Source organism: Centropristis striata, chromosome 15 (genome assembly GCF_030273125.1).
Source record: "Centropristis striata isolate RG_2023a ecotype Rhode Island chromosome 15, C.striata_1.0, whole genome shotgun sequence".
Lineage (NCBI taxonomy): Eukaryota > Metazoa > Chordata > Actinopteri > Perciformes > Serranidae > Centropristis > Centropristis striata.
The window spans coordinates 30750159-30772595 of record NC_081531.1 but is presented as its reverse complement, the minus strand read 5'-3'; the positions used below and the strand labels follow the sequence as shown (position 1 = coordinate 30772595).

Genomic DNA, 22437 nt, shown 5'->3' with positions numbered 1-22437 from the left:
GGGGGTGGTGTTCAGCTACTATTAGCTCCACTATTGAATGGATTCCATAAGTAGACTGGCAGACTGAAGAAAGGAAACCGTGTGATTCATTTACTCCAGCACCCACTCCCAGCCGAACAGTCAAAATACACAGACGGCATAGTTAGGAAATGTCATGGCTCTGAATGCACAATATCAGGCATGGCGGCGTGTGATCATTCACTTAAAGAAAGGCTTCTCACAACCATTTAACAAGCGTTTGATTTAAAGAAAAGAATGACTGATTTTAACACCAAGTTAAAACAATTCTTTATAAAGCTAAATCATTTAACCGTTTCTTATGTGTAGAAAATGGTCTATTAGAGATGTTCTGACCAATGAAAGAGCACGAAACACACTCTATAAAAAGCTAATAATGGCATGCTTGCTTGACAAGGTCATCCAGTTTCAGTGCTTTAAGCAATATTTTGATATGTGAAAGTATGAGTGGTTGGACCTTAGTAACTGAAGTACTTTCTATTGAAAACTTGTCACTATAGGTATCCATTGTAATTTCTGTGATTACATGATGATCAGGGGCCTTGTGAAAGGATATTATCCTAAAACTAGGGGTTCTAATAAACGGCGCCAAACGTTCCTAACTAAATAGGGTGCACTTATATAGCGATGTTATCCAAAGCACTTTACACTTCACACTATGCTCATTCACCCGTTAACACACACATTCATACTGGTGGCCGAGGCTTGATCTAAAACAATTTTCATGCTTAACAAACTATCATAGATTTCATACATGAAACAAAATAAACTATTTATATGATATTCATACTTTTCTACATCGTGCCAATTTTACCTGAAAATCCAGAGATGGCCACAGAACCGGCTTTTATTATTTAATGTATTCTTGGTTGTAGTAGACTTAATACGTCTTCAAACAAAATTTGATTTGATTGATAATGGGCTGGGATATTCTAAATTAATCAGTCATGTGAACAGATTTTTATCAGGACAACACTAGTGCAAACTTGTGAAAAACATCTCTTGTGATATTGGGATTGTTTTTAGAATATGCTTTCAAAAATATGCTTTTCAGAACATTTTTTGTCTGTTTGTCAGCTGGATTACAGAAAAACTACAAGCTTGATTTTCATTAAACTTGGTGGAAGGGTGTAGCATGGGCCAAGGGACAACCTATTAAATTTACATAATTACATCAATTATTATTCACTTTCATTAACTTTGCAAGATAGGGTATTCGTGCTGCATTCATGTGGTGTCAGAATAATCAGAAAAATAACCTCCCAACTGGGAAAATTCTGGTGAAAGTCAGAAAGTTGGCAACAATTGGTAGATATTTCATAGCCCATGAACACGCTGAAGTCAAGATAACTTTCCAATTCAAGAAATTGGTACATCCCAAGCCTTGTTGTTTTATCCCAAAACATTAGTGCATACTATATCATATATTTGATTAAAAAAAAAGGGTATTTGCTGCAGACCTTCAATTCTGAAAGCTTGTTTTCATGGTCAATAAAATAACTGGGACACATAATACTGGTAAAACTGGTTTTGGGTAAAGCAAAACGATGCATACAATGGCCAGCAATCTCACAGCAGTCATTATTCCTGATGAAATCTCTGCATGATTATGTATAGGCTACAGAATATGAGGTCATTTTAAGGACCAGATGCACCCTGTGGTGCCAAAACTGTTGTTTTTATTCCTAGATGATATTGTCCCCATACACTTGGAAAGACGCATTCTAAAGTGATGCCATAATCATCAGGTTGATGTCAAATGGCTTCTATCACCTTCTCAGTCAGCAGATTTGAACATCATGTGTCTTTTATGGGATGTCCTGGAGTGCAGACTGCGCAGTGGATTTCCACCTCCTTCATTCCTCAAAGCTTTCCTTCTTCAATGAAGGGTAAACATCCAATTACTTACAGTCCAGAACCTGTAAGGCAGCACTCCACGAGGGACTGAAAAATTCCTCTAAAGGGTGGTCCTACGTCCTCATTAGGCACTTGATGTTCAAACACTATTAAAGATTTAACTTTTAAAAATATTTTCAAAGACATTTTCAACACCCAGAGACTTGAGTTTCTTGCAGAAATCTCCATTATAGTGAATAGTGATAGCTTGTTTATTCAATGAAAATAACCATACAAGAGTGTGTTCAGAGGTGATTTATACAACATGGGAACTAAGTCAACACCACACACACACTTGACTTCATGGCCTCTAGTTGAGGGGAATTAAACCCTAATGTGTATTGGCAGCGCAACTGATTGGTTTGGAGGTTTGACACACAACAGCAGCACCAGTACAGCTGGCACAAACTCACAAACCTATGTAGTTAGCTGCTCACACACAACCAGTGGTGGAAAAAGTATTCAGATACTTAAAGTATCAAAAGTAAAAGTATTCGTTATGCAGAATGGACCCACTCAGATTGTTTTATATTTCTAAATATATTATTAGATTATTTGTATTGTTGCATGTATGTGAGCAGCATTTTAGAAGATATTGCTCATTTATACTACTTTATATATTGTTCACTTTAAATTTAACATGCTTTTCATTTCAAATCTTGAATTAAAAAAAGTTACTAAAGCTGGCAGCTAAATTTAGTAATATTTACCTCAAAATGTAGTATAGTAGAAGTTTAAAGTCACTTAAATTAAGTACAGTACTTGAGTTAATGTACTTAGTTACATTCCACCACTGCACACAACCCTCACAGCTTAATGTATAACATTCACAGATGGATCAGATTAAGTGGACTGCCCCGGGAAAATGTATAGCATCATCCGAAAAAACTGTGAGTGAACGTCACCAGTTAAAATTGGCTCTTTTATAGCTTTATGTTTGACCTACTAAATTGATTTAATTTCCTTGCATTAAAGGGTAACTTCACTCAGTTTAACATTCTGGCTTGCCATGCTAACTGAGGGTGACTACATGCTTTTTCCACAGCCTGTGCAGCAGTGATGATGCATGGCACCACAGTACCACGGTCCATCACAGCTGCATGTAACAGCCTAGCCTTGAGGCTTTTATTGCATTTTTTTCATGCAGTTTTTGGTAACGTCATAAAAAAACAGAAATTAGGAGTTTAACACCAATGGTATTAAAGTCAGAACAAAAACACTTGTTTGAGACAATTCCAAATATGATGAGGATTTGTCACTGATACCACTGGATCATGCACCACAGAAGTCTTGAAAATAAAGCAAATTCTGAGCTGTTGATATTCAAATGATGCATATCTGATGATGCTCTGACCTTTTTAAAAAGACTTACCTCACCACCTCACCATTTAGACTTTGGCAAACATAGACTGTCAATGTTTTTTTACCTGAATAAACTAGTTGTTACTGAAGCTTCAGTATCTTGGGAGTACTTGCGTTTGTTCATTAATGCCTGAGTGTAAACACTGGACAATTTACTCATGTGTGAACTGCAACATTTTACTTTTCCCAAAGTAGAGCCCCTAATAACCTAAACAGGCTACAATACAGTGATTTCAACTCTAGCTAAATACTGCAACTATCAGTTTTTCCGTTCTCCAGTTTAATGTAAAAACATTTCACAAAGTGAGCTGGAAACTGTCTCAAAAATAAATGGGGAAAGAAAACAAAATAGAGAAACTTTCTACTGAATTCACTGAACAACCACTAATAGAGACGTGAGCTGGGTTCAGACCGTAGTGAGACAGGTTAGTTTTACTACTCATGATCAGATTCATTTCTTACATTCATTATTCATTATCCTTAACCGCTTATCCGCACTCGGCTGGAGCCGATCCCAGCTGACATTGGGTGAGAGGCGGGGTACACCTGGACAGGTCTCTAGACTATCACAGATCACGCTCTCATTTAGAGTCACCAATTAAACCTTCCTAAGGAGGAAGCCAGACCCGGTGAGAACAACATGCAAACTCCACACAGAAGAGCCGCAGGCCAGAGTCGACCCGCCGACCCTCTTGCTGCGAGGCGAGAGTGCTAACCATTACACCATTCTACAGTTGTTCAGTAGCCTGCTTTCTCCTGCTGGTGTCAGCTTGTCAATCACTTCTGCAATCTTATTACAACTGATAAAGAAACCTTCATATGAGCAGTGGTGGAAGAAGTATTCAGATCCCTTACTTAAGTAAAAGTACTCATACCACACTGTGAAATGACTCCACTATGAGTAAAAGTCCTGCATTCAAAACTCACTGAAGTAAAAGCATCAAAATGTACTTAAAGTATCAAAAATAAAAGTACTTGTTATACAGAATGGATCCCCTCAGATTGTTAATTGTAATGTAATCTAAATACATTATCAGATTATTATTATTGGTGCATTTATGTCATCTAATTTAATAAAGAAAGGGCTCATTTTAACTACTCAATTTATTATATGAGGTTTAATTAAAAGGTCTAATCATTTTGTGTCTAATCATGTTTTTTTATGTTAAATCTCAACATGAAAAGTAAAGCTGTCAGTTAAATGTAGTAAAAAGTACAATATTTACCTCTAAAATGAAGTGAAGAAGAAGTATAAAGTTACATAAAATGGAAACACTTAAGTAAAGTACATGTACCTCAACATTTTTCTTAAGTACAGTACTTGAGTAAATTTACTTAGTTACATTCCACCACTGCATATGAGTGAAGTCCTAACAGGTTTTTTTCTTCTTGTTATTTTTCTTGTTATTATTCAATCTTAACACTGCATAGAAACATAAATAAACTTTGAAAAGGTAAATAAAATAAAATCTGCATTACATGTAGAGGTTACACTGTATTAGAGAGTAAAGTTCAGAAAAGTTCAAAGGAAAATTATACTTTCAACCTGCTCCCTCTGTGAAAAAATGTACAATTTGGTGCTGTTGTAGAAAAAAAACCCCACCAAAAATATTTTACGGGTTCCATGAGGCTCATATTAATACAATGTGCCGAGTATATCTACATCTATATAATAAAGGCTGATGTATGAATGCCTACCTGTATTAGTATTTCCCTCAGCGGCTGGGAGAGTCGGAGCTTATTCTGCTCCTCAGCACAGTAATTGGTTGGTCATGTCAGGAAGACACAGTGAGAAATTGACGACTAACAGAAAATTCCTCCCTCCTGTTGTGATCATTCGCTACTGTTGAATATTAAAAATGACACATTAAAGAACATTACCTTGAAGCACTTGACTAAAACCAATGTGAGTCCATTTTAATGGCACACTGCTCGCTCATCAGAGCCAATACTTGATAGGTATTATTATGAATTAGCTGCGCATGCATAACGGCAGGGTGGGGAGTGATAGAGGGACTCCTGTCTTTGGAAATGAAATTCACAACCTTTCCTTCGCTGTATTAAGTGCTGTCTTACTCCAGTATGATATAGACATTTGTATATATACGGAAACCAGAGGGTGTGATAAACTGTAAAAAATATTTGGAAACTGTCAAGCCTTCTTATGCTTATTGATCTTTTTACTTTATTTATTTACTGACTTTGAAGCAGAATTATGCAGCATTTTCACCTTAATAAAACAGTTTAGAAATCATTGTGATGGTAAAATGACCTGTGCGGGCACAAATTTTGTCCTTCCCTGCCCCCCTGCTGTCTCCTGGCAGAAAACCAGCCTTGCGTCCCGGCATTGGAGGATTGGAGAGTCTCGCGAGAAGCGAAACTGAGAGAGAAAACGTAATTGCTTTACGGCAATTCTACACACACACACACACACACACACACACACACTCTCACATTCACTCACTCACTCACACACACACACACACACACACATTCTCAAATTCGCTCACTCACTCACTCACTCACTCACTCACTCACTCACTCACTCACTCACTCACTCACTCACTCGGAGCCAGGGACCGGAAGAGTGAACCTCGGTTAGGCGTTCCCTGAACTACGGGAAGTGGAGGGATCCAAAACAGATGCTGACCTGGAGATTCTGCTCATGAAATTCTAAGTACCTCTTCGTTTTCTTCTTATTTCTTATAGTAATGTTTGTAAATGTGTTCAATCTATTACCATCGTCAGTCGCCGGCTGGCTGTCATGCTAGCTGGCTATCACGCCAGCTCCAAAGCTAACGTTTGTTTTCAGTAGCAGCTGGATTGTCTGTTGCATTGGGTTGTTGCTATCTATGTCCACAGACAACTGAGGTTATGTATTTGTTCACTGTATGTCTCTTATATGGGACAAATTCAGAACTGCATTTAACTTTGGGTCTTACCATGCTACATAATAACCTCTGCTAATAACTCAGACCCTAGATGTTACTCTGCCGGCTCCGGTAGAAAGGGGGAGGAGTTCCATGAGGGAGTTTTTTACGACAGTGATGTTAAATATACCCCAAAGCTGCAGGGGGAGCTCCAGGAGCTCAGAACTACCAAGTAGGCCTTTAATACAAGGGTAGCTATACTGTAGCTAAATAAAGGTTCTACCATCATGCAGAGGCCTGCAAAGCATATCCCACACTTTTATCACATCCTGTATTTTACTAAAGCAAGACAGTCTACAGAGGTGAGAGCAATGTAGAAGTCAGTGCAGCTGGTGGGGTAGGTTGAGAGCTTCTTGCTAAGCAGTACCCTATTTTTAATTATATATGAGGCCGAACTCACAGTGACAGAGAGGAAGTGCTCCTGAGAGTGAGGCCTTGGTGGCACATGAACACAGGGTGATTGACCAAGTCACTAAAAGGTCCAGTCACTCACATCTGAGTGGGCACTGACCCACTACACTGCCAGAGCCCTTGAGAGATCGGGCAAGGAGAAGGTGGGGTGCCCTGTACATCCACAACCCTCCCAAGTGGGGTGGAATTTCTGTCTGCATCAATTATTCAAGAACCATCTTAGATAACACTCGCGGGGAGGATGGATGAGGTCTATTTCTGTATGGCACTTCATAAGGATGAAGACAGGAGGCATTTTTTATTTTGTGTGCTGGTGCTTCAGACACCGGATAACCAGTACTCTTCTCTGTGCAGCTAAGGTAAAACCTGAAGTGTGTTTGAAAAATGCTTTTAACACACTCCACATTCTTCCCTCTTTGCTGACATTCCCAGATGTCAGCGCTTTGTAGAAGAGAGACACACATATTTCCTGCATCCTAGGAATTTAATGTACAGTAGGTGTTGCCAAGAGGGAGCCCTTACAAAGGTGACAAAAGCCTCAGAAAACTGGCCTTGGCTCTGTCCTTTTACACTGTACCCCCTCAATAATCCTCATCCTTTCCCCCTCAGGGACTCTAAGATGGGTCGCATGGATTCTATATGTGTCATCTTCTTTTATGAGTAACTTAACACAGCATAGGAATACTGGTTTTTGCAGTCATCTAGCAGTTAATATATTTTCTGGCACCCGGCGAAGTACATGACACAGTGCACAACAGTGTATTACATCACAGTTGTGTGTGGTCACAAGTGCAAGAGACGTGAAGCTTACAGCCAAAAGGGGGTCACATCAGTAGCAAAAAGGTTTAATAAATATTGGCAACAATGATAGTAACTGTCATGACTGTGACACATTGGCAAGTCAGATGTATACACTGACTGTTAGATGATGCATCAGAAACAGCTTTAATGTTGCTGGCAAGAGCAGATACAAAAACACAGCATGAAAAATATAAATAACCTACATTTCTCCATTCCTATAAATGTATTTCCCCTTATGCTGATAATTGCAGTTGCAATGCATGAATGGGCAGCCGAATGCAACTTATACACAGAAGGAGAATGAATGGAGGGCAAGTGGAGTTATTTATCTTAAATAATGTCTTAAGGCAGAAACCCAAGACAAAGTGCTTCCTTTAAAAAAGGTACTTTAACAGGAATTGTTGTTCCAGCAGTGTTTCCCCTACCATTACATTGGCACCACCTGCCCCCCTTGATGATCAAGTTAATTTCATTTCTATTTAGTGCCAGATCACAACATAAGTCATGTGACGTTACCTTTCCTATAGAGCAGGTCTATAACTTAACAAACTAAATAAGCTTCTGTTATCTATCAGAGTTCCTCCCTGATGCGCGCGCACACACACATGTGCGCCAGAGTTTCCCTTTAATTTTGCATTGTGTAGCCGTTGCTAAGCAGAGTGTCTGTCACCTGTCAGTCACTCATTCCCCCGACCCCCACCACTCCGTCCTCCGAGACATGCGCGCATACACTTGCACACGTACTGAATTTACCGAGCTGCCCTCCCCACTTTTCCGCTTCAAAACAATTGAAGATAGAGAGGCATGATAAAGAAAAATGCCTACCTGTCTGTATCAGTCCCATCCCCACATCATCTCTCCGTTTTCATGTGTGCGTGCTGAACTAAATGGCAGAAACCTGTACTGGCCGGTCAGAGGTCCAAACACACTGCTGCATTATGCGGTTCGTCAGCCGCTAGCTAACATTAGCTGACAATTAAAGTCGTTTTAATGGGCGTTCCCGGTGGCACACCTGGTAGAGCGCGTACCACAGAGGCCCAGTCCTCGTAAGCGGGCGGCCCGGGTTCGAATCCGGCTCGGAGCCCTTTCCCGCATGTCTTCCCCTCTGTCTCCCCCTTTCACTCTCAATATCTCTCCTATCAATAAAGCTACAAAATGCCCAAAAAAATATCTTTAAAAAAGTTGTTTTAATCACAAAAAGCTAAACTGTGATTAACAATCTGAATTACTTCTTGTCGCTAAACACATGCTGCTTTCAAAATAAGAGCACAATTTGTTAACAGAATCCATCACAGAGTTTACAAGAGGACTTTCAAAATAAGATGCCTTAAATAACACACAAAAGAACCCTTATTCTCCCTGACAATAATTCATTAAAAAATGCAGTGATGACGATCAGTGTATGGAATAGTGACATTAGTATCTGAGAGGCCACCACAGTAACAAGTAGGATAACAAAGATTCTATAATACAGTATCTCCAGACTGCAAAAAAATGTGTGAGGTGTTTGCTCACATTTTGCTCTCAAAGTGCACAAGATCGTATCTTACTGAATTTTACTGTACAAAATACTATTTGTATTTGTGGCGTAATGCAAATGCCAATGATTCTCTGGCCTTTTAAATGCAATTGCAACAGTAACGTTATTGGTGACAAACGAAGGTTCCAGCCAGTCTGGTCTGACCTAAAATTATGATCCCATACAATGAAACTGCATCGTCAATTACATTTTAAAGGAAATGTATTTTCCCCCAGATTACATTTGTTTTTAACAACTGAGTGTAGGGAGGAGATTGGGGTCGAGGGAAGGGTCAAACAAACACAAGACTTTCACTCAGGAGATGGCTGTTCATGTCCTGTGCGAAACCAAAAATCAATGTGGACTTCTTTTAACTCAAAGCACAATCTTTTACAAACCGTATTCCAAAAAGTTGGGACACTGTAAAAAAAAAAAAAGGTAAAAAAAAAACAGAAAGCAATGCTTTGCAACGTAGATTCAGTTGAATAAAGCACAAAGACAAAATATTTTATGTTCACGTTGAAGATATACACTTAACACAATTTACATTTTACACAACGTCCCAACTTTTTTTAAATCAGGGTTGAACTAAACCTAACCAAGTAGTTCTGTTTTAATTAATTAAGTTACCAAGTGGAACATAATTTGAGTAATATTTATTGGCTGCAACATTCAATATTTTTCAGCATTTCTTTAAAGTGCTAGACATGCCCTGCATAATTATTCTAATCTCATCTTGGTTTCCTTATGAGATTTGGAAGTTGCACAAAATTATTGGCAATGTTTAACCTTAATGCTTTATTTATCTATATTTGTTGATTATTTACTGAACAATTTTGAGAGACTGCGTTAATTGTTTGTTTTTTTTCTTTGGAATTCAAATAATGTGCTGGTGTTTTCAAATTATTCTTATGCTGTGAAAATAGTCAATGTTAATTGTGTTAAAAAAAGAAAGTTTTTATGAATTAATAATGATTACTACATTATTGAACATTAACTTGGCCAACTATTTGTAAAGCAAATTTGCATTACTAATTAGGACTGGTGTTTACAATCCAATTATTATCTAATTAAAACTTCTTACAAATAAGCTGTGAGTTGGACTTAAATGAGGCTAATTTTTCTACATGGTAAAGGTTGAGGATACATAAAAAACTGACCGTAACATACAAGTGTAATTCAGAGTTTTGATATCAGATTTGTTAGTAACAAATGTCGTATTAGCTATTTTTGTTGTGCAGAAACAGGCTGTAAATATTTCAGGAATTGATAGCAATTGTTTTGCTTTGTGTGCATAAATAGACGCTCTGGCATGTGCATTCATGCTTCATCTTGATGTGTGTGATATGTGTGTTCACAGAGTGCTATGCCTGCATGTCAAAGGATCTGAGACATTTGATTGTGACAGAATATCTTCCGAACACACACAGTTATTTCTGTCACACTCTGGGTTTCTGCGGTTGCAGTCCTGAGCATCGACTGTGATGCGGTGCAGAGACACGGAGGGATGTATACTGGGGTCATATGTGACCTGGGCTGGTCCCTGGTGAACATGGTTCTACTACGCTGGGTCCTGTCAGTCAGATAGCCAGTCAAGTCAAGTTTCAGGAAAAGGCTGGGAGAGAGTGGAGGCACACTGAGAGAAAGAGAGGGGGCCCGAATGAACGGCGGTGAGACAAGTATTCCCTCCAGTCAATCACTATCCACAGAAGCGCTCAAATGATGCAGGTTCTCTCAAGGGGCCTGCAGGGTGGAACTGGGTGAAGGAGGACCTAATGTCACACTTGCTACACTGAAGTCAGTTCCTGTCAATTATCATAAGAGACATGATGGCTTAGAAAACTGCTACTGAACTCTGCAGGGTGCTCAGAGACGACCGTTTTACTGGTGTAAATAAAACAAGCATCACTGGGACTCTGTGGAAGGTGTTAATCCCTAACTAATGAACTCTGCCTCTGCTGGTAGCTTCCCTGTTGCATCCCTGGACATCTCCACCTGTGTGTGTGTGTGTGTGTGTGTGTGTGTGTGGTAGGGGATTCAGAAAGAGAGGGACAGGCTCCACTCTCCCGTCCCTCAGCCTGACAGGCAGAACTCAGCCACACAATTTCACGGTTTGTGGGCAGTACACACCACTGCTTTCCCATCCCTGAGACCCAGAGACCCACAGAGTGTGTGTGCTTGTGTGTGTGTGTGTGTGTGTGTTAGCCTGTGCATATGAACATGAGCACACACACACCTCCTCCTCTCTGCTATTAATACGAAGGGAAAAGAAGAAATCAAATATTAATCCTTCAACACCCACCTGGAATTGAAAAAAAAATGAGTGGACTTACCATTTTGTTATTGATTTCATGAAAATGAATTTCACAGACTTTCTCGACGATGTCTTCACTCTCAAAAGTTATGAAGCCAAATCCTATGCAGAAAGAAACAGAGGAGGGAGGGGAGGCAAAGAGGGAGAGAATGGGTTAGTGAAGAGCCTTAACAAAACTTCAGAAACTAAAAGAAAACGCAACACAAGATGGAAAATTATCACGAGCCAGATCCAGAAACTATGCAAGTACATCTGTGGAGATTGGCTTGGGTATGGAAAAGAACAAGTGAACAAGACAGACATTGTCCTCTTTAAATCAGGAATATGATGAAATCTGCCACATTATTAAGGGCACTCGAGGACCTCTTCTACAAAGAGAAGATGGAAAAACAGCACAAAGCTCATTTAATGAGATTCAGGGAGCCAGGGCCCTGCATCTGAATTTCATTAAATGCATTTTGTGTTCTTTTTATTGAAATCTCACTGTATAACAAGCCCTCGTTTTTATGTTAATGCGGGCCTTAGAATGAATGCGTCGTTGACAGTGGGATTTTCATGCCATATTTATAGGATAAAAGCTTAACCCCTCTTTTAACACAAAGACAGAGAGACAAGATGGTTTCAGACTTTTGAACACAAGTGGATTGCAATGCTCCTCTCTGTGTTTTGATGGTGATGCACAAAGCAATCTAGCTTCTGTATAGCTGGGGTTGAAAGGAAAACTGATATTCTATTACTTTTGCAAAAGAGGAAACTGCACAAAAGAGAAACAGTTAGTGAATAAAGCAGCAAGTGGGACTGAAAGGAGATGAGTTTCTTTTCAAAATGGCAAACACCCCACGATGAAATAAAATCACCTCAGATTGAGCTAAAACTGCTGTCAGCACAGACAACATCCCATCTGACTAACACACAGACAGCAGCGTCAATTTATTGTCATGGAGCATCAGCTCATACAGTAAAAATAGTCACCTAAATGTGAAAAGGTACAAATACACTAATGGGAAACAACAGTTCAAACATTACTTGTTGATTGAGCGTAACAGCTGAGAACACTGTTGCGAGTTAAGGAAAATCCATGTGTTAACAGTTAACAGCTAACAGTCATCATCCACTTCACAGGACAAATCTCAAGGTCAAGGACGAGAGAGAGAGAGAGAGAGAGAGAGAGAGAGAGAGAGAGAGAGAGAGATACGAGATCCCCTGTCTGTAGCCAGGGCTGCAACTAACATTTTCATCTTTGATTAATCTGCCGATTATTTTCTTATTTAATCAATCAATTGTTTGCTCTATCAAATGTCAGAATGGGGTAAAACATGCCCGTCACATTTTCCCAGAGCCCAAGGGGACCGTTCCAAATGTCTTGTTTGTCCAACCAACAGTCCAAAACTCAAATATATTCAAATACAATGACGTCAAACAGAGCCAAACTGGAACCAAAGAATGTTTTTGCTTAGAGAAATAAATTATTACACATCAGTGTATTCATTTTCTGTCAATCAACTAATAGATTTATCCAACAAGATCGCCAAAATGTTGTGTGTCAGCACCAGCCATTACGACACGTATCGTACGTACAGCAGTGCATTCTAAAAATAGCAAACACGCCATTATACATGCACGTATGGTTGTAAAATAGCCTGCAGTTTCTGTGGATTTATGTTATAAAAGCACTGACCTAAGTTTAGAGCCAAAAACATCTTGGTAAGGCGTTATAAAAGACAGTTTAGACAGGAAATAAATGTACGTAAATGCTTGAAGTGAAGTAGTTACAGGGTCACTTGTGTGCTGCAAGTTACGTTCAAAAACGTGATTCACATAACTGAGGTCAAAAATATTTTACTTTTGTTTTCATCGGGACACGAACCTGCTCTCCTGGGTGAAAGCCTGCCGTTTGTTTGACCCATCAACCACCCCTGCCGACCTCCAACCAAACACAGGAAATCCACCACAATTTTAACGTCAATCACAACTGCGTGAGCAAGATGGCGGTGAATGCATTGCGGCAGACGTTGTAATACATAAAAATAGCTTGACCTACATATGACCTACATTGATGTTTTTGAGGGGAGAGCAGTCTATATTTATCAACTAATTGGTGCATCTCTATGATATTAAGATAGATATTGAGTCTTCCCTCAGTATCTCTGGCTGTATAAGGCTATGTTGCAAATCAATGAGCAGGACTGCTTTGTGAAAGTGCTGGATACCCAGAAGTTTTGAATCAATGTGAATATATAGACATTCACTGGATAAGTCAACTCCCATTTGGTTTGGATCTTAAATCTGTTTCCCATCATATCATTCTGATTTCATTTTAAATCACATGTAACACATACACACTACTATATATTTCATCCATATCTTCCACCACTACTGTATGCATTTTGTTGGGTAAATATTTAGCACCTTAAGTGTCCTCATATTCACACCCAAGCAGACGTGGCAAAATTAACTGTACTAAGATATATAAGTCTCCAAATCATCCAGAAAAATACAGATTTTTTTCAGATCTCTCTCCAGTGGCATCTATAGTTTTGTCATAAAGTCTTAAACTCTCACTGGCATTTCTGCTCCTCCTCCAGCTCCTCCTCCATAAATAACAAAAGCTTCTTCTCAAGCCCCACTCCTGCTCCTGACACAAGCGAGAACATTTCAAAGCTTGTCAAAAGAAGGGTTGGAAACCTAATGTGTGAGCTGATTAAACATGGGCAACATCTAATCTAATGAGATCTTATGAGACAGAATATCAATTTCCACTGAGACATCTCAACACTGAGCTATGGCGACACACACATGGGTGAGGTGGGGGGGGGTGGGGAGACAAGGGGACCGGTGATGACGACAGGCAGAAAAGGGGGGGTGGGCTGCATCCACTTCTCCTGCTCACCCCACCTTCATGCCAGCGCAAGGAGCACTTTTGACAACCAACAAATCAACCGCCAGGAGTAATTTGTCACGGAGGAGTGTAGGTAGAGGGAGTGGAGTCTGGGGGGAACGAGGGCGGAAAGGGAAAGAGAAAAAGGTGGAGATGAAAGGAGAGAGGGGGGTGGGGAGAAAGACAGAAAAAGTGACAAGGAAGGAGGTTAACACACATGGCCCCTGTCGCCGCACTCCTTCCTGCTGCTACAGGCAGCTCCTCCATCAACTGACAGGACATTTTCCACTGCACCATTATATCCACTGGGGTCAGGGCCAAGCCATACCGCCACAGCTACCACCAGCAGGGCCCTTCCACCCATGACTGGATCTGTTTAAATGAACAAAAAGACATTTTTGGTGTAGTGTAGACTGCTATTGGAATGTGTCCTGTACACATATAGAAAAAGCACACTACAAGCATCCCTATTTTTCTCTCTCATTGCCTCAGCACATGCCTTCTTGGTCAGTCCCCTGTGGACCGTCTGAACTTCTGGCCCCGTCATTACAGTGCAGTCTTTTGCTCTACTATCCTATTTTACAGACCTTACAGACAATTACAGGCCACAAAATAGCACCAACAGAAGCATTCCTCTCTCCAATCCTGCTTCTGCAGGGTGTCAGCAGAGCAAGATTGTCTTCATGTATCCCGGCCCTTCTCTTCAAACTATCCACACATGGCAGGAGGCTGACCTCAACGAGACTATTAAAGACTGTCAGTACTGACAGACACAACGAGAGAGGTGTCAACACACTCACACTGAAGAACCTTCCCACACACAGCTTAAACAATACCCTGGATATGTTGGTAGGAAGGCTGATAATAGGTGTTGTGTGGTGACTGGCTGAGGCCTCTTGGCTGCACATGCTCACACTTATTAGCCAGAGCCGGACTTGGCGTCATCTCATCGATCCACAGAATTGGCAAGGAGCCAACTTTCACGGCCTTTTACCACCTTCATCATGCTCGGTCTTTATTTCACACTCATTCCAGGTTTCTCTGCTTCTGTTGCACATCCCGGCACCTTCCAAACTGGGAAGAAGACTGATTCTTCCCGAAGCAGATAAAAAAGGAAGTTGCAAATTGATGCAGCACGGTTGACTTCGACTTGAAAAGTGGCGTTGCAGCTTAAATTAAGTTTTAAACTCTCTTTGTTAACGAGCAATGTACAAAATGTGCTTCTGCTTCGTCTTTAGATGCCCGACATGACTTCCATCTGCTCAGCACGGATATTTTATTCTTTTAAAACAACACTATCACTGGGTTACATTTTCATCACTAGTTTTCTCTTAGCTGTGTTTATTAGACCTAAAATATGAGGTAGTAGATGTAGAGGTGGTTGTAGGAGGAGTATTATTATCAGGTAAGCCTGTGACAGCATGAAAATGAGGCAGAGTTAAGGGTGATATAAATGTACAACTGCTGCAGGTAGCAGGCATCCCCCAACTCCCTAATGACTGCAGCTAAATATACTGCAATAAGTACATGAGAGCGAGTGTAAAGCACATACGTATTGTCAGTGATATACTAAGCATAGACCTGGAGCTTATTATCCACACCTTTCTAGGTCAATGTTAAAGCATGAGCTGAATTTAAAGAAAGGTAAACATTTTAAAACCTTTACTTAAGGGTTGTGTATAGAGTTTTGTATAGAGTACTGGTTGAACCTCACTTTTGGGTTGCATGCTATATAATATATACATTGCAACACACACACACACACACACACGCATATTTAACACCCCCAACAATTCAGGAAATGATCACAAACTGTGACGCTTTAGCATATGTATTATTTCCTGCTGCAACCTCTTAAATATCCAAAAACCCATTTATATCTAAAGCTCTGACAATAGGTGCTGTATATTGCTCCTGACTTAAACTGCACCTAATGAGAGGAGCCTGCTGCTGAAACGTTCTGAATACTGGCTCCGTCAACACAGAGTTGGGAAGTGGGGCAACCTGGAGGAAGTGTCAGACGTGTCCTCTGAGACACAGCAGGAATGGAATGGAGCCCCCCATGATGAGCACTGCACATACACACAAGCACAAACTGTTCATGTACACTCGGCTGCAAGGTCATTGGTACAACCTACCTGCAGCAACAACTTCTCCTTCTATAACTTCCCCTTTTGGACTGGTAATCCTCCCCTAATTATGCATGGTCCAACCTTCATCTGTCCAATCAGGAGGAAGTCTCCAGAAAGCTCCTGCACTGCCTGTCTGCCTGTGTGCCCCAGCCTCCGAGCCCCATCTTCTTGTAATGCAGAGAAGCAGACAGAGGCAGTCCCAACACCCACGGCACAGTTAGAGGCCTTTGATCAGTATTTCCGTCTGCTATTACTAGAGACCCAAAGCCCCGGGCGTTAATCCCCTGTTTAATACAGTTAACGGCATGAACTCTCTAACAGCACGGGGCACATATAGCAGAGAAAGAGAATCGAGGAAGAACAAATATGTGAAAATACTTGCTTCATTGCAGCACTGAAAATTATCTGGCAGATTAGAAATGTAAAAAGAAGAAAAAATCTGGAAACACAACAATGAAGTGTCAGTATATTGATATATTAATACAAATTATAATTCAGAAAGTTGTGAGATCAAAGAAAAACTATGAAATTTGATTTAGTTTGTGAAAACGTGTAATCGTCAAACATGCTGAAGGAGGACAAAGCCGGAATAAGTGCTGGACATTGCACTACATTTCTAATAAAATATGCACTTATGTTGGTAGGCAGATCTTCTTATGTCTTTAAAATGTCAATGAATATACGACTCGTATTTATATCAATGCAGAAGTACATAAAGTGCCAACCAGGCCATATTTAAGGATCAACCAATCAGCTCTTATAGCTGGTGTAAAACCACCTGCTATTTGATAATTTCAGGTTTTGTTTATTGTAGGTTAATACAGAGACAAACAGAGAGAGAGAGATATGTGAACCAAGACATAAACAAATAAATGTGACTGCTGTGATGCATGCGATCTGGGAGTAAAGTGACAGTGGACGATGTAAAATGAATCACTGAAGTGTACAGTAGAATGAGCCATGAGCACTGAGAAGACAGGATTTGGGATGTTGTTGGTTTTAGCTGCATGATCACAAGATAAATACATTTAGTGTTTTTGCCTCAGTACATTTATCCTCCCTGTAATGTATTATGTTATGTTGGGGGATATGTTTGGTGTTCAAGGTCCAGAATTGGAACTCGTTCCAAATTTGTAGCTTTGATATGAAGCATGCTTTTCCATGCATATGGTAACGCATTTGGCGGACCAACACTTTAATGTGCAAAGTAGCAGTATATCCTGCTTACAGTAAATAAATCATGCTTTCAACATATTTTTGCTCAAATATTATACAATAAAACCGATATGGCATGTCCTACCACCCCTAAAACCACACAAGTAATTTATTTCCAAACACAAATATGGCCCACAAAGTTTGGTCATTTTTAGGCAAAAAAACTACTTGGTAAGGTTTAGGGAATGATCACAACAAGGTGTATGTTAAACATGTCATTAAAGTTAACTCCATTAAAGAAGTTAAAATTACACAACATTGACCTTTTCACTAAGAACAAAAACAGTGGTGGTCTCCTGTGTCCTGTGTTTGTGTGACCCATCTATCCACCCTGACCTCTTCCCCAAGTGGACTTTATTGGTCTTTATACTACATCACATTACTTCTTCCTCTAATCACGTCATAAATATTATGGCCACCAAAGATCGCCGTCTGACAATAAACATTACTCAACAATTTAATCAATCTGGACTTTACTATTTATGCGGACTTGATCATGTTACATAGATGGAAGTAGCCCCTGATGAACCCTATGGTCAATTATTACAAGAGTGACTAAGGCATAATAACTGGTCAGTAGATACTTTGTAGTAAGGTTGCAAAGGGGTGGAAAATTTCTAGTAAATTTCCAGAAACTTTCCATGGGAACTTAAGCTGCGTATTTTGGAAAATATGCAAAATCAAAACAACATTTCAACAGATTTATTTAGATGTAGAACTTTATCAAGTTTAAATTATTTTATTGAACAATCAATTTTTTTCATTGAATTAAGCAGGGGCATGGCCTTCGTTAGAGGTGTGGTCTATATATGGGGCAAGGCTACTATAGGGGCGTGGTCTCTGTAGGGGGTGTGGCCCCAGCAGCCCTGCAGTAAGCAGTGTGATTTGTGCATGTGGTTGGGTAATAGCAGATATTCAAGTGTCCTTGCATGAAATCTTGTTGTTTTAGTAAAGATTATGCTAAAATATATTTTCCCCAACTATATTTAAGTTCCCTGTTGAGGGCCAACCCTCAATGTTGTAAATTCCCTGTTTATTCCCGTTTATTCCCATAAATTCTCGTGAATTCCCATGGAAAGTTTCAAACTTTGCAAATTCCCAGAATTGTGCAACCCTAATTCGTAGATCATATGGCTAAATTAGAAACAATAAAGTACTGGTTTGATACTGTGGTTTAGAAGCAAAATGAATCCACAGAATAAACACCTATGGGCATCTCTATGGACCACTAAAATATGTATGCAAGAACAAGAGAACTGAAACTACAAAAAAAAAGAAACATGTGCATATGCATGTACGATGTAATTCTCCAGGGAAGTAATAATACAAAGCATAGATTAGGGCCGCAGTGAATTATGTTAACGAACACTGCCTTGAGCATTTTATTTATTATGTAATAAATGTCTGACTCATTTGCTGAAGCCCTGTTAGTCTTAATATTAAGCCATCAGTCTTGGCTAACTGTGTCTCAACACTGTAATGTAGTGTTACAGCCAGAACGCTCGACGTGTTTCAATGTCAAATAGGAAGTGGACAGGTTTAGTATGTTGAGCAGAATAAATTTCAATTGCTACATTAAAATGCTGTGTGTAGGTGTACAAAAGCAATAGCCCCCTTGGGACTTCACAAGCGCTAATCTCTCTTTGGACTTGGTTTGCACAGTGTGCAGTATGTCAACCCTCAATTTGACCATATGAAAGTGATGATTATGTGTAGGTGGCTGTAAGAGCAAGCATAAGGTGGTAGAAGAACTGGCTTCAGATTGAGACACAATTACCACACATGGCGTTTATTTATCAGCAGCTTTTGAAGCTTTTAAGAGCTGGACCTTATTAGTTGGAACGGCATTTTAAAGGACATCTCATTACTGATTACTGAGAAATGTCAAAAGGAGTTTTTAATAACAGAATGGAAGAAAGCATGAGGCCAGAGAACAAATGTGATTATAAATTGATGTAATTCGATTTCAGTATGTTTTTGCTAATGCTTGGCCCTGATCATTTTATGGTGCCCTAGTGCGTTTGTGCTTAGAAAACTCTCCTCTTAACTCTGGTCAATAAATTATATTTCTGAATTCCTCTCAATTTTTGCAAAACAAAGATGTTAAACTGTAGAGAGTTTGTGTATGTGCTAATAAGTTACACATAAAGGAGCTGCAGCATGCTAGGCTTTACTCATATTATTGCTGCCTATTGTTTCAGAACCTGCTGTAAACTGTTTCCGGATGTGCACGACTTTCATGCATTATGCACTTGTTTTCATTGCTTGATTTCAATGGACAAAAGACTGTTTGTGAAGTCAACATAAGGTTGCCTGGATGAATCATTCAGCTTTGTCTTTGAAAATGCTTGTTTTCTTAGTGGAGTTTGGTTTGATCAGAGCAATGCAGGAGATTCTAGATGCCTGGCAGATATCTGCACTCTACTGAGAGCACTTTCTAGTTTACATTGTTCTGACACCACATGAACACACCACAAATGGCCCATACTACACAATTCCACCAAGTTTCATGAAAACCGCGCTAATAGTTTTTCAAAAATCCTGCTGACACACAGATTAAAAGCACTGTAAACATAACCTTTACCCGTCTAAACTCTTATATTCCATGCATCGCTCTAACATTTTATTTTTAGCTTTCTCCTCTAAAGCACAAGACTCCAGGAGAGGCTGGTGGGATTTAAATGAACGCCTTTCAGGAACAAACAGATTCCAGTGAACGGACCTCTAACACTCAAAAACAGGTTATGAAACCCAATAAAAATTGATAAGATTACACTCTACAGTTATACAAGTAGCTACTCCTACCACCATCTGTAAGAACAGGATGTGAGACTAGCAAAATTGTTTGGATGGATCTACTGTATGCTTTAATTAAATGTTTAACAAACTATATGGCTGCTTCCTCTGCATTTTCTGCAGAGCAACTGGGCTCAGCATGCATGCTGAGGGAACTAGTTTGTCTGTGCCTCTATGTAGGTCAGCTTTCAGAGTTGGCCATCAATTTCTACTGTCCTAGTTTAGGAGACACCCCATCTCCATACAAACACACAAACACACACATTTATAGCCTTTGTATTACATATGACAACTGTAAACCGGACTTGTAACATGTCTTTGATTTGGTCATGTTCTAGTTACAGACCTTTATTTAAACATTCAGCGTTTCATGTCCAATATTATTACTAATTATGATTTCAACACATGTTGGTCACCATAAATCTGGGTTGTGAAAACATGCCCAGTTATAGTTGGGTCAGTGGTAAAAGGCTGTCAACAGCACCACGGAGGGGGTACTTGCAAAATGAATACAGCTCTCTCCACCTCTTCAATATACTTTGAAACACATTCCAACTCAAAAAAGACTCTCATTAGTGCCAAACAATATAGCCATAAGTGTGAATTTCTCCCCTTCTATATGATCACAAGCTGTTCTCGCAACAATTGAATGGAAGTAATTATCCATGGAGAAGGTGACTAACTACCCCTTTGCTCATTCGCACCCAGACAGCAGGCTAAAAGCAGAAAGACATAAAAAGCTATAAAGAGCACTTGATCAAGAAGTCAGAGAGATCTAAGAGGAAAAAAAAGGATAATTGTCTTTAAATAAATATGAAAAATGCAATTTGGGTTAAGGTGAAACTGCACACAAGGAGAATTATAGAGGTATAGATAACAAGGACTTCACTGGAAGAAAAAGAAGAATGACAAAACAGCAAAGTGAAGCAACTATTAAAGCAGAGGAAATGCTATCGGGACACTCGGCTGCGTCACCCAAAGGTGGGCTGGCGGAGAGCTGAGCGTGTTCACAAGTGCCTATCTGTGTCATCACATGGAGGAAAATCACCCTGCAGGTCAAACCTGTCAGAGACCCTCTGTCCATTTATAAAACGGACGCAGCTCTGGACTTCACCTGAGGACTGAACAGCATCCTTAAAAAGGTGCCAGTGTCTCTATGAAGCAAAGAGGTGAGAAAACAAACTTGCCAGGCCACATTAGAGACTTTTCATCAGCTTCATCATGATGATGATATGATCATGTGCCTGCTCTACTGTACAAAAAATACATGATAGAAATGGTAGTTAAGTACTTGGGCCTTTTATTCTATTTTTATCCTTATTAATGCTGGTTTTTCGTCTAAAAAAATAAGAATAAAAATTTCTATTTTTTGAAAGCATTCATATTTTACAGCATTTTTTCACACCTAAAACTTTTGCACAGTCCTGTATGTTGTATATATATATATATATATATATATATATATATATATATATATATATATATTAAAATAATGGTTATTATTTTTCAAAATATACAATATAAAATGAGTATATCAACGGAAAAATGATTCCATTACAAGTATAGCAAAATGCGTATCAATAGGTTATGGCCATGCTAGTAGAGTATTAAATGAGCACTTCTCATGTATAAGCACAATTGACCTTGGCCCATAACAACGACACTGCAGACAACATACGGAAGATATACTGCAAACATGTGACACCAAAACCTTCAAAAATATTACATATCAGGAGCTGGCATGCCACTAATTGCAAAAAACAAAAATGTTTTAATTAAATTGTAAACAAGATAAAATAATGTATTCCTTCATTAATAAATCGATAATGCTAAAATTAAGTAAATTGTAATTACATAGCTAGTAACTTCATCCATTACAGAAATATGTAGGAATAATTGGTAAAATATTCCAATATAGAGAAAACATATAAAATAATTTACATTAACAAACAAAATGCACATATGACCATGCAGCAGCACTTTGCCCTGAAATTAGAGTTTTGTATTGCTTTAAAAAAAACAACATGTTCATGAATTTTACATAGCCCAGACATGTCAAATAATGGTCCCTGAGACGTAGAATGTGACAGTGAGGCCAGGCTCTAGGAACACATGTTGGTAACACACAGCTTAATAATGACTCTTTACAGGAAAAATACAGTAAC

The 22437-nt window shown here is 39.4% G+C and overlaps 1 protein-coding gene across 11 annotated transcripts in view; it reads right to left on the bottom strand.

The window, feature by feature from the left end:
- LOC131986692 (RNA-binding protein Musashi homolog 2) overlaps positions 1–22437 on the bottom strand; it is a 273297-nt gene that overhangs the window by 65340 nt on the left and 185520 nt on the right. For all 11 annotated transcript variants that reach the window (XM_059351764.1, XM_059351763.1, XM_059351765.1 and 8 more), the window contains exon 8: positions 11271–11353. In XM_059351764.1, coding sequence (XP_059207747.1) covers positions 11271–11353 — 83 coding nt within the window. The remainder of the gene's footprint in view (positions 1–11270; positions 11354–22437) is intronic.